Source organism: Artemia sp. Qi Xiang Cuo, chromosome 20, assembly GCF_049724085.1.
Source record: "Artemia sp. Qi Xiang Cuo chromosome 20, ASM4972408v1, whole genome shotgun sequence".
Lineage (NCBI taxonomy): Eukaryota > Metazoa > Arthropoda > Branchiopoda > Anostraca > Artemiidae > Artemia > Artemia sp. Qi Xiang Cuo.
The window spans coordinates 32,487,570-32,501,323 of record NC_142813.1 but is presented as its reverse complement, the minus strand read 5'-3'; the positions used below and the strand labels follow the sequence as shown (position 1 = coordinate 32,501,323).

Here is a 13,754-nt window from a genome sequence, read left to right as displayed (position 1 = left end):
GCTTGGTGATTCCTTCTGATAGGGATTTGAGCTAGGGGTCTTAGAAGATGGTGTTTTATATGAGGTGCTTGATGCATTGGGGGCAGTTGACTTGGTGGTTTTGGTTGGTTTCATTACAGGCTTTATTTGGTATTGTTGGGCAGCATTTGCTTCCATTGCTGCAAAGGGGTATGGAATGGCCTTCTCTGTTGATATTTGGAGTGTTAGAGCTCTTTTCTTGTATGCAGGGCACAATGATTTATTTGTAGATTCATGTGGGCCTTTGCAGTTGATGCCTGTAGGCTGAGTGTTGTTGCAAGTTGTCAGCTCTTTAGGATGGAAAGCTTTACAATTACTACACTCTCGGAGAATTTCATTGCATTTGTTTGTCGTGTGTCCCAGTTTGTGACACTTCTGACACTGGATAGGCTTAGGTTTGTATTCCTTGTGTGGTTTGATTTGCCCAAATAGGAATAATTTTTCTGGGATATTAATTTTTTCCTTCAGTGTGAATAAGAAGGATCTAATAGTTTTTAGGCCATTAGAGTTAGGTTTGCCAAGTTGGGTAACATCCTCAACTGGGATTGTGTTTCCAACCCTATCTGAGAGGCCTTCTTTTAACTCCTGAGTGGATATCTCTGGGGGGAACATTATAAACTACTATTCTTTGGTTCCCTGGGGCACTCCACTTAATATTTCTACTTCTTCTGGAAAGAATATCTGTTCATTTTTTCCAAATATTTTCACCCTTTGCTTTCTTCCAGAAAAAAACTGAAACACCCACTCTATGATCTCATTATGTATTTGAATTGCAAATAACTTGGTCCTTAGTAGATGGTGACATATTTTATTGAAGGCTTTTGCAAAATCCAATAGAACCAAGTTGACAGGGATTTTTTGGTGCAGATACTCAGTAATATAATAATACACATCAATTAAATTAGTCTCAACTTAGCATCCATGTCTGAAGTCATGCTGACTATCACTGAGCAGCTCATTAGTGGTCAGATGTATGACAATGTGAGCATTCACACTTTCTTCTAAGATTTTACCAGCTACATGTAAGACTAATGGGTCAATAATTGGAAATGCTGTTGTGGCTACCCTCTTTGTGTACAGGTATAACGTTAGCATCCCATCAATCATGAAGAATCTGCTTAGCATCAAGAGACTTCTGAAACATGTTTGTAAGGGGAAGGGCTATTTCTGCCTGAGTGTCTTTCATTACTTGTGGGTGAACTTCATCAGGGCCAACGAATTTGTTAGGATTAGGCAGCTTCAGTCAACTCTCCACATCAGAGGAAACCACAATTATCTTTTGCATAGGTTTCTCAATAGAATATTCAGGTGCTTCTGGTAAAGGGGCATGAACACTGACTTAAATTGACTACTCAATTCAGCTGCTATATCTTTTGGGGTACTAACTGTATTGTCATTCACAAGTAGTTCTGTAAAAGAGTATCTCCCTGGTTTCCAAGCTGAAGCATGCTTCCAAAATCTCTTAGGGCTAAATTTTTGAATTAAATGCCAATCACTCTTCATATTCTGTTATAAGTTTTCTTGTGAGATACCTAACTTTATTTTGGGTTTGTTTAAATTTCTCATGTGAAGGGTTACTTTTGTATTTGCTCCAATACTTCTTCTTTTTACGCACAGCTTGCCTGACATCACGAGTGGTAAATGGTAGGGTTTTGGGTCTTATTTTCCAGGAAATTACTGTATGTTTTTCTGTTGCTTTAGTTAAAACCCTTTTCATCTCAAGCCAAGCCTCCTCATTATTCTTAACATCAATTAATGACCAATTCTGGTGAGTCAACTCTTATCTGACCTGGTTGTAACTTGTGTACACATGCTTAATCCAATTAATACTTCTAGCTGTTCACCTCTAATAGAATAAGTTTGCTGAGGGTTGTTGTCTCAGACATAAACCATAGCATTTTGAGTTACTAAATAACAGGACCCAAATGATGGACCATGTTGTTAGTCTATCTAAATATTGTTGTAAGTGAAAAATCTCGTCTTCAGTTGCAAAACCACCAAATACTTTAGAGTTGTCACCATATAAAGTGAGTGGGTCATTCAAGTTAGATATGTACATCATTTACATATGTGATGAACAGGGTTGGTCCAAGAATGATTCTTTTTGGAATACCAGTGATTATAGGCGAGGGTTGAGTAGGTAATGTTGTCATTATCATCATAGATCACAACCTTCAAGACATGAAAGCCAGAACCCTCAGAACAACATCTTTTACTACTTGATAGACTCTTAATTTAAGGTTTAGGTAAGAGTGTTGTACTTTATCAAATACTTCTACCTTGTCAAGTAGGAGAATGTCCACCAGTTTACTGGTTTCTAAAACTTTAATAACAATGTTGTAAGAATAAACCAATTTTTTTTCAACTGACCTGCCTTTACATAAACCATGTTGACTATCAATAAATAAATTGTTACTCTCAAAATAAGACACAAAGCATCATTAATAATACCATCCATGATTTTGCATCACTGCAGTAAGACTCATTTGTCTGTAATTTTCTACACAATCTTTGTATCCTTTCTTGAAAATTGGCTGATATTTGCTTACTTCTAATCTTGGGATGTTTCTTTCCTTGCGCTTGAAATATAAAACACAGAAGCAACAGCATATGACGTGTGCTAGGCAATTTTGTTCAGGAAGCCTTGGGTGAAAATTATCAAGCCAAGCTGCTTTATTGGCATTCAGTTTTTTTTAGTTCTTTTACAGACATCATCAGTGGCTACACCTGAAACAGGAAACAGGCTACACCTGAGAGGTTGCTTTGATAGTGAAAAATGTTAGGAGGAGTTTCTGCTGGTAATGTAGTTTTCCTTGCTGTCATGAGCTTTTCTTTAAATGTCCATTCCTTCTTCAAGGACTTGCTCATGATGTTTTCTTGTTTGGTTTAGCTATTGCCAACACACAGGGCCTCCCATCTATAGGGTATTTCTGATTAAAAATGGTATGCTTTTCAAGGCCTTGTTTTCTTTCTCTCTCCAAAGGGCACTGACCTTTGAATCATAAAATTTTGATCTTGAAAGAAATATCTAGCACTCAAATAAGGTATAAGGAAAGTGTTTTCAGCCTCATACCTTTGTATAATCCTGACTTAAAAGATTACATACATTTTACAATCTATTTACAAATTTAGGGAAAAAGCATCAATAGGCCTAATTGAATATTATTCTAAATTGATTTATAAATACAGGTAATAATGAAAGTAAACATGATAGTCATTAATAAAAAGCATGAGACATATTACAAATCAAGATTTTTTTTTGCCTAGATGTTTTTTTTAGTCTTGTACAAACCTATATCATAGGGCCATAAATGGGATCATCAGGGTTTGTGTGTGCATTTGCAAGTGAAATTATTACAGGTACTATATTTGGAAAGAGCATAGCCTAAAACGGCATTAAGTACTGTCTGGAATTAGTGCTTCATTTCTACTCTCCAGAAGAAAATATAACAAAATTCGGAAAACTACTTTAAAACATTCTAAAATACTTATTAGGCTAATATCATTCATTAAGGTGTACCAATAAACTTTAACCCTCACCCCCTCCCTTAATCATCAGATATGAATTTTGGTACTTGTGTCTTAAAGCCACCACACTCAAGTTTATGGTCTGTCCATTATGGTCAAGTGCAAATTATGGTCTGGCCTTGGGAATGTATAGGGGTTTTGAGCCCAACTTATGTTAATTCCTGCTTGTTTTGAGTTTGACTCGGTTATTTATTGTAATTTCTGTTCGTTTTGGGTTTCATTTATTTATTGATGCTGATTTGTGGTAGTTTCACACTTGGTACATTATTTGATTTTATTTTTTGCTCATTTTTTGTTTAATGGAGTTCTTTACTTTTCTTTGAAAAACTCATTTTGTGGGAATTTTTTTTTTTTTAGTTAATTTCTGTTTGTTTTATATTGACATAGTCTTTTCAGGGAAAAAGAAAATAATACTTTACATCTTCTCATTTTTTTTAAGACTTTATAGTTTGGCCTGCTATTTGTATGCTGGAGAAAAATTTTCTGCAATTTTTTTTTAGCAAAATACACCCTTTTAAAAATCTGGACACAAATAGTAGTGTTTAATTTAGTTTCATACCTCCTCTAGTTGACCTGAAAAGGAAAACTTGATACCATTCACAAAAAAATCTGTTTACTTTCTTTGATAGCTTGGATACACTTAAGCTATTTAGATTTGGTTAAATTTTAAGAGCAGAAGTAGCCCCAAAAGTTTGAACACAATACTCTATGTCATTCTTGAGATACTGGTGAGATGCCTTATTGGGAATTGGCATTAACACAGTGCATTTTGATTTAATATTAAGGAAACATATAGTTTTTAAACATATTGGGCAAATGAGAGGGTGGGCATGGGAGGGGGATTAGTTTCCCTCCAATAACTTTTGACTATTAAAAAGGGCATCAGGCCTTTCTATTTTCAATTGAATGAGCCCTTTTTGAAGATCCAACAACAACTCCTTTGATACAAAGTGCCCTGGTCTAAACAACAACCAAAAATATACCCACATTACATTATACCCACATAAAATACATTATACCCACATCAATCTTTACTATAAAAATGTCAAGCCTTCCAATCACTTTTGACTATTAAAAGGGGCACTAGGCCTTTTGACTTCCAATTGAAAGAGCCCTTTTTGAAATGATAATGCTTTCAATAAGCACCTTATATGCCCCCAGGTCATAAATTACAACCCTTACCCTAAGGGCTGTTAGGGTGGTTGTCAACCTCTAAGACAAAATTTCCCGAATTTCCAATAACGTTGAACAACATGCCTATCTCAAAATTGTGAGTTGATATTCCTTGGGAAATAGGGGCGCGAGATGGGTGTTAATCGCTTTCAAATCCCTTTCAACCGATAAAGAAGGCACTAGCCTTCTCCGTTTTTAATCGAATGAACCCTTTTGAAATTTCTACAACAACACTTTCAATAAAAACCTTATATGCCCCCAGGCCATAACTTACAACCCTTGCCCTGAGGGCTGGGGTTTGATTGGATGTATTTTGAGGAATAGTGGGCATGAGAGGGGGGTTAGTTACCCTCCAGTCACTCTTGACTATTAAAAAGGGCACTAGCCCTTTCAATTTCCAATTTAATCTTTTGAAGTTTTACAACAAATATGCCCCCAGGGCAGAACTTACAACCTTTGCCCTGGGGACTCAGGGGGTTTGTCATCCTTAAATACATAATTTCCAGAACTTTCAACTACTTCAAACATAATGGCTATCTTTCAACTTTGATTGAATGTTTTTTGGGAAATGGTGGGTGTGAGAGGGGGGTTAATTCACTTTTGACTATTAAAAAGGGCAATTTCAATTTCCAATCAAATGAGCCCTTTTTGAAATTTCTACAACAAATCTCTATATAAACCTTATATGCCCCCAGGGCATAACCTACAACCCCTGCACTGAAGGCTCTGAAAGGTTATCATCCTAAAAGACCTAATTTCCAGAACTTTCAACTATGTTGAACAAAATGGATATCTGAAAATTTTGATTGGATGTGTTTGGGAAAATGATGGGCATGAGAAGGACATTAGTCACTCTCCAATCACTTTCAACTATCAAAAAAGGCACTAGCCCTTTCAATTTTCAATTGAATGAGCCCTTTTGAAGTTTCTATGACACAACTTTCAACAAAAACCTTATATGACCACAGGGCATAACTTACACCCCGTGCCCTGAGGGCTGGGGGGGGGGGAGGAGATTTCATCCTTCAATACCTCATGTACATAACCTTCAACTACGTTGAACAAAATTGCTATCTAGCAAATTTGATTGGATGCGTTTGGGGAAAAGGTGGGCGTGAGAGAGGGGATAGTTACCCTCAAATCACTTTTGACTATTAAAAAGGGCACTTTTTCAAGTTTCTACAACAAAGATTTCAATAAAAACCTTATATGCCCTCAGGGCATAACTTATAAACCTTGCCCTGAGGACTGTGGTATAATTTCCTGAACTTTAAACTGTGTGGAACAAAATGGCTATGTCAAAATTTTGATTGGATGTGTTTGGGAAAATGGTGGACATGGAAGGGGTAAAGTTTAAACTTCCCTCCCATTTACATCAGAAATAAAATTTAACCCCCTCCCCCCTGATGTGCAAATGGGATACCACCAGATGGCTAATTTGACAGTGTATATATATACAAAATTAGCCTTCTTTAAATTAGCCAACCAACCAACCAGTATTTTATGCCTTGGAGTCCAACTAGACATAAGGAACCTTATTAAGAGAACAATTCTTACTCCATAATATGCAGAATGATACTAGTTAACACATTTTGCAGGGGGAGAGCCTTTATCTTTTCTTCTTTCCTTGTTTTTTCAGTATTTCTTAGGAATTCATGAATTTCTTAGAGACAAAATATCAACAAAATATCTACCCCCACCCCCCTAATCTGGAAATATATAGGCCTACCGAGAATTGCATCCTCAATCTAAATATAACACCTATTTACATCAGAAATAAACTTTATTCCTTAATTATCCATGTGGTGGATGTCCATGTGCAAATATATACCCTGAATTGGTATATATAGGGGTGGGAGTAAAATTCATTTTCAACAAAAATGATTACTATATTTGGAAAGAGCATAAAATAAGGCATCAAGTGGTATATTCATTTTATTTGTAAGTCAATAATATGATTTGGTAAATAGTTACCCATTTTCCTGGCCTAACCCTTTTCCAAGATAGCCAAAACTAGCTAAAGTAGAATTTTACTAATTCAATATATAGAGATTTCACTATGTATATGCAATTTGGGATAGCTGATGACCCTTAGGGAGGAATGGTGGGGGGGGATGAAGTTTATTGCTAAGCCTTAAGGAATGATAATCAACAACCTACTAGACCTATCACGTAAGGAATGATAGGTTATTAGAAAGTATTTTAGAATGTTTTCTTCTTTTTCTATTTCACAGCAGATGGACTTTTCAGTTGGTACTATTTAGCCCTTTTCTTTTTGCTTCACTCTGTGGGCTACAGAGCTACTGGCTTGGTTGTCTCTTATTTATTAGATATTCTCAGATATCTTTCAGTAGATGTTTTGACTCAAGGAGTTCAAATATAAGATGATAGATATTGATTTCTGTGTTCTGTGTGGAGGTATAGTCAGCTAGGCTCTTGGCTGATAGTGAGATTTTGTGGTGTTTGAAGCACTTTAACAGCTTACAATGCAAAGTATGCTGTGCAGACGTCAGCATATTACATTCAAATAGGCAGTGGTCAATTGTTTCATTATCCATAACACAATACCTGCAAAGAGGGGACATAGGAACTGAACCATTCGAATTAGGAAAATGATACAAGAATACAAGAAAGTTTAGTCCATTTGTTCCAGAACAAATTTTATGATAAATTTTAGAAAAGTACTTATTGGGAAAGGGGGAAAGAGTAGGATTGTTCTTATTAAACATAGTATCTGATAGTCTCCTTCGGTAAAAATCTCTAATGGGGATTGGTCTTCCACTTGGCTGGTCAATATTTATAGCATTTTTTGCTATTTCATCAACCTGATGATTACCATTTATACCAGAGTGGCTAGGAATATATTGAAAATAAGTTCTTATGCCACTTGAAGCAAGATTATCAATAATACTGAGACAATGATAAGTGTCAATATCCTGCTTATACTGAGGAGCTGAAGACAGCAACTCAAGGCTTGATAAGAAGTCAGAATAAACTATAATATTATTTGAATTAGCAATCAAGGGTTTATTTTTCATAAGTGTTCTAATGACATGATTATGGCATTTAACTCTGCAGACATTATAGATACATTATTATACAGTCTCTCACCTATTGCAATTTTCAGTTGAGGAAGGAAGGCACCACTTGCTACCTTCTCATTCATTTTGGACCCATCAACCAAGATTTGGAAATGGTTATTATAAGTAATTGTATTAAGTTCAGCAAATTTTTTCTGGACAAAAGTGATGGGGGTTAGATCTTTAGTCCACTTTGAGAAATCAGTATTTATTATGGGGATTGACCAATTCCATGAAGGGGATTGGGGGAAAGTAGGTGCAATAGACTTTGCAGGTACAGGGAACTTCTTCTGAATATTGGCATACTCATCTGCAATGCCTCTATACATGGATGGATTTCTTAACCAATTATGTAAGGTGTGTGAGCTATTTGATACAATTTTAGTAAGATGTTTTATCAATAGAAAGCTATGTCTCTCCCTTATTGTTGTTAATCCACTCTCCATAAGCAGAAACTTGGTGCTTGTGGGTTTCCTCAGACCAAATATGAGACGTATTTTATTGTTTCAATTTCTTGCATCTGGGCCTTTGCACATGCACCATAGACGATGAGCCCATAGTCAATGTGGGGTCTTATCTGTGATTTATAAAACTGGAGTAAGGTTTTCTCCTTACATGCCCAGGGTGTGGAAAGCAGTCTTTTTAGTACATTTGTTTTTCTATAGCATTTTTTTATTGTGTTTGAAATGTAGAGGTGGAAATTAAGTTTTTGGTCAAGCATGAGACCAAGGTAATTAATATGATTATCTTCTGGAATAGTTGTTCTATTTAGAGTTAGCCTTGCATTAACATGATTTTGCTTATGGTGAAACTTGATTATTTTTGACTTGGTAGGTGCAATGGGTAAATCTGAATTTTGGGAGAATTTTTCAAATTGGAAGTGACTTTTGCAACTTTGAATGTTCACCCCTTTCCAAGATAGTCAAAAGTAGCTAAAGTAGAATTTTACCAGTATTTTTTTTTTTGAAATCATATTATTGACTTACAAATAAAGCAAACATACCATTTGATGTCTTTTTTATGCTCTTTCCAAATATAATAATCATTTTTGTCAGAAATGAATTTTACCCCCACCCCTATATATACCAATTCAGGGTATATATTTGCACATTGGGGACGGGGGGGGGGGGTGAAGTTTAAATATACCTCCTACTTACATCAGAAATAAAATTTACCCCCCCCCCCAATGTGCAAATATATACTCTGAATTGGTATATATAGGGGTGGGGGTAAAATTCATTTCTGACAAAAATGATTATTATATTTGGAAAGAGCATAAAAAAGGGCATCAAGTGGTATGTTTACTTTATTCATAAGTTGATAATATGATTTGTGAAAAATTTACCCATGCTTTAGTCTGTAGACCCATCCCTGAAAGTTTCATTTTCTTAACCTAACCCCTTTCCAACATGGCCAAAAGAAGCTAAAGTAGAATTTTACCTTCTGCTTAAATAAAAAACATGAAAACTGTTTCAGATTCACAACCAGGTAGGCTACAGAAAAAGTTCCAAAGCTGCCAGTAGCAGAATTCCAAAAGCCGCTGACAATTTAGCAGATCAACTTGTGTTTTGACAGCTTTTGTTTGAGCAAAAAGTTTTTATATGTAAACATGGTATTTTCAGACAAAATCTGCCAATAAATTTCACTAGGCCATGAAAACCCCCAGTAACATTGCTACTATGCTGCCCTACTTCTTGTATGGCAGTTGACTACTTTTCTCAATCCCAATTTATGAGGTCTCAAAGGTCTGCAAATTCATTCCCTAAATGTAAAAAAAAACTCATTGATATTGGCTTAAAATTCTACTAAAATTACAGGAATTATATTTTTCAGAACTAAAACCAGAGAAAAAGAAACTGAAGATAAAGTGTTGCTGTGTCAACAATTCAATAGGTATTAATTGAATAACCTGTCAAGTAGACAAATTATAAGACTTATAAATCAGAAGAGGGTTAACATGGAAGCTTGGTAATACCTTTCTTGAGTAAGGTTTTTTGGCTCTGGATTCATTACTAAAAGTTTCATTTTCCTTACCTAACCACTTTCCAAGATAGCAAAAAGTAGCTAAACTAGAATTTTACCATCTTTTGGGGTGAAGAGGCTGAACCTACACAAACAATGAAACTGTGATTCTATGAAAGATACTAGCTTTATCTTGGGGGGTAGTCCAAGGTTTGCAAGTTTAATTAAAAGGATTTTGTGGTTCACATTGTCATATGCCCCTTCAAAATCTAGGAAAGCTGCAACTAGGACATTATTTTTTGAGAATGATTCATTTATTGGTCAACATATAGGAAATCATATTATTGAGATAGGACTAAAGTGAATACACCATTCAATGCCTTTTTTATGCTGGTTACGAATATAATAAGTATTTCTATAGGAAATGAATTTCAGCCCCCCCCCCCCTATATATGCCAATTCAGGGTTAGGTATAGCCTATATAGGGGGGGGGGCTGAAATTCATTTCCGAAAGAAATGCTTATTACATTCGTAATCAGCATAAAAAAAGGAATCGAATGGTGTATTCATTTTAGTCCTAACTCAATAATATGGTTTCGTATATATTGACCCATTTATTGCATTTATTAACAATATGAAAGCATCTGTTGAGGAATGGTGTTTCCTGAAGCCAGTTTGAGTGTGAGGGATCATATTATTTTTTTTGACAAACCAGAGGAGTTGGTAGGCTAATAGATGATTTTCTCCATTATTTTCCCTATCACAGGAGTAATCATTATAGGCCTATAAGACTCAGGGTTATTTTTGGGTTTATTTTTCTTTAGGATTGGTAGGAGGGATGAACATAAGTAGTTTTCAGTTTAAAGTAGTTTTCATTGTCATAGGCTATTGCTTCTTCCTTGAGAGTCAAAATACATCACTAATACCAAGCCTTAAATTTGTTCCTATGTCAATAATGAAAGTATACAGTCGGCTCTTTTTTTTAAGTGTGTCAATTGTATAACCAGTGATAAATTACCAAGTAGCCTGAGGCCCACACAGTAATAGTTTTATATTCTCTCATGTGCTGTAACACAAGCAAAAAGAAAAAAACACCAAATGTTTGCTAGAAACAATAAGCCAAGAGGCAATTACAATTTATTTTAATACATACTATTTGACATATCTGTTTTGATGCCATTTTCAATGATTTTTCAATTTTGTTTGGCAGAAGGAAAACGGTATTAAAATTTTCGGCCTTTAAAGTTAAGATGGTTACACACCAGGGTTGCCAACTTTTAGGTGAACGAATATGTCCCTTGAGCATCCAAAATTATGTCCTTTTCAGACAAATTATGTCTATATTTTTGACTATAATATGCCCATCTTGAATTCTCAGAAACTAGTTTTTTTACGACTTGTAAACCTCTTTCAAAGTGGTCAGTTAAAATCGAATGTAATGAAAACAAAAAGATTCATTTAGTACATCCATACAAAATGAACTAGCATGAAAGCACAAAATTCATAAAAACATGTAAACAGCAAAAAAACTAATTGCGGGAGCTTAAGGTTCATCTTCCTACGAGAGTTCCGCTTGACAGGTAGGGTCGGCATTCCACTTCTTTCGGGAGCTTTTTGCAAATCAGAGTATTTCTTGCGAATGTCATAAGGTAAAATCCAGGAGTCAAGCGACGTTATGGAGCTATAGGTAAGCAGGGTTGCCCCTTAATTAGGGGGTGACATCCCCAAAGGCGTAATTACTGGACCTTTGAACAATGCTGAACAAAAAACATGTCACCAAATCCTGATTGGATGCTGGTGTTGCCTGATTGGGGGAGGGGTTGCCCTCAGATCACTTTTGACTCATATAAAGGGCACTAAACTTCAATCAAATGAGCCAATTCTGAAGTTTATACGACTACCCATTCCAAAAAACCTTATATGCTTCTGAGGCATACGCTGAGGGCATTGTTATATGTTTTTTTAACCATTTTTAACAAAATTACTGTCTCAAAATTTCTGTCGGATGCAGCTAGGGAAAAGAAGACGTGGGTGTAGGGGGAGAGGCTAGTTTGGCTCTGACCACTTCTGACTCTTAAAAATAGCAGTAGAACATCTGATTTTTAATGCAGTGACTCCCCTCCAAAGTTTGTAAAACCAACCCTTCCATAGAAATCGTATATGTTAATAATGGAAAACTAGTATAACTCGTAACACTAGCCCTGAAAGCTTTTCTTTGGGGGGGGGGGTTTCATCCACAAAAATTTAATTACTGAAACTTTTAATATATGCTAAACAAATTGACAATCTCAAAATTTTGATTGGACATGTTTTGGGAAATGAAGGGCATGTGGGGGGGGGGGGGGCTTTTCGCCTTCCTATCGCTTATGATTATTATTACAACTTTCAATTTCCAATCGAGAGCTTTCGAAGTTTCAACGACAATCCTTTCTAAAAAGATGTGCCTTGGTCAGAAGTAAAAATTAAATTGCAGCCTTACCGCTCTTTCATTCGTTAAATAAAAAAAAACAGCTTTTTTCTGCTTGAAGTAAGAAACAACATTAAAACTTAAAACAATCAAAAATTATTCCATATATTTGGGGAGTTGCCTTTTCCTCAATACCACTCTCTTCACGCTAAATTCTCTTCAATAACTTTTAAAAAGTTTTGATTCAATTACACGGCCCTCGTGTTTCAAGAATCGTTCTTAAAAAAAAAAAAAAAAAGGTCGAACATTAGCGTAGAGAGGGGTTATTGAGGAGGGAGAAGCCCCGTCATATACAGAATAATTTTTGTACGTTTTAAGCTTTAATGTTGCTCCTTACTTTCGATAGAAAAAACTAGTTTTTGTGTTTATTTAGATAATCCTATCGTTTTTCAGATAATCCTAAGAAATCCACCCCCTCTGTCGAAAAATTCCTATGTATAAAGTTCCTCTCATATAAAATTCTTCCGCTGGGAAATTACCCCCGGACAATTCCATCCCTGTTACAAATCCTTCCCAGAAATTTTTTTGCTTACAATTCTGCCAGATAAATAATCATTACCATACCTTTAGTTGAAGAAAGACTTGTATTCATTTAATTTCTGTTCCTTTTTAAGGTCATAGGAGAATATCCATGTTTGAAAAATACCTCCTCCCCCCTGGAAATTTTATCCCCCAGAAATTTCCCATTAAGAATTTCTCCTGTTTATAATTCCCCCAGGGAAATTTCTCCCGTGGAAAATCCCCCCCCCCCAAAAAAAAGGATCCCAAAAGAATTGCAACTCCGCTGAAAACTTCCCCCTGACATTTCCCTTAAACTTTTTCCACATGTACAATGGGACCATGAATGAGAAAAAAGAAAAATGACAAACATTCTGTATAGGAATTATGGTGAATTTTCCACATTCAAAATTTCCTTTGAAAATTCACCTCCAAAAGCTTCCATTCCAATGAGAAATTCTCCCCATAGAAAATCCATCCCCAGAAGATCTCCTTCCTCCCTTGGAAAATGTCGGTATACTTCCCTATAACAAATACTATATGATAACAATGGGCAAAGTTCATAACTTGCAGCTTTTCTTCTCTTGGTTCAGAGGGTTCATGCCATCTCCAGATATATCTATTGATATGCTATCTCAAAATTTTGATCAGACAACTTTCAGGAAAAAAGGGCGTGGGACGGGGGCTAGTAATAGAACTTTAAAATTTTCGTTTGAACGAGCCCTCTTGCGAAATTCTAGTACCATTGGTTCGATATGATCACCCCTGGAAAAAGCAATAACAACAAATGAACATGAATCCGTGATGCTTCTTCTGGCAAACACTATAAAATTTTATTTTTATAGATATAAGCTTGGAACCTCTACACTGGGGTTATCTGATGCACTAAATCTGATAGCGTGATTTCCATTAAAATTCTTTAACTTTTATGGGGTGTTTTTCACCTTTTTTGAAAATTTGGCAAATTTTTGTTAGGTACACTAATGGATAACAATGAACTTGAAAAATACTATATATTTGGAATCAGC

The 13,754-nt window shown here is 35.6% G+C and overlaps 1 protein-coding gene across 1 annotated transcript in view; it reads right to left on the bottom strand.

Annotated features, from left to right (window-relative positions):
* ATPsynO (ATP synthase subunit O, mitochondrial) overlaps positions 1 to 11,005 on the bottom strand; it is a 31,883-nt gene extending 20,878 nt beyond the window's left edge. The window contains exon 1 of the mRNA XM_089106356.1: positions 10,915 to 11,005. Coding sequence (XP_088962482.1) covers positions 10,915 to 10,941 — 27 coding nt within the window. The 5' untranslated portion in view covers positions 10,942 to 11,005. The remainder of the gene's footprint in view (positions 1 to 10,914) is intronic.
* Positions 11,006 to 13,754: the final 2,749 nt, after the last annotated feature.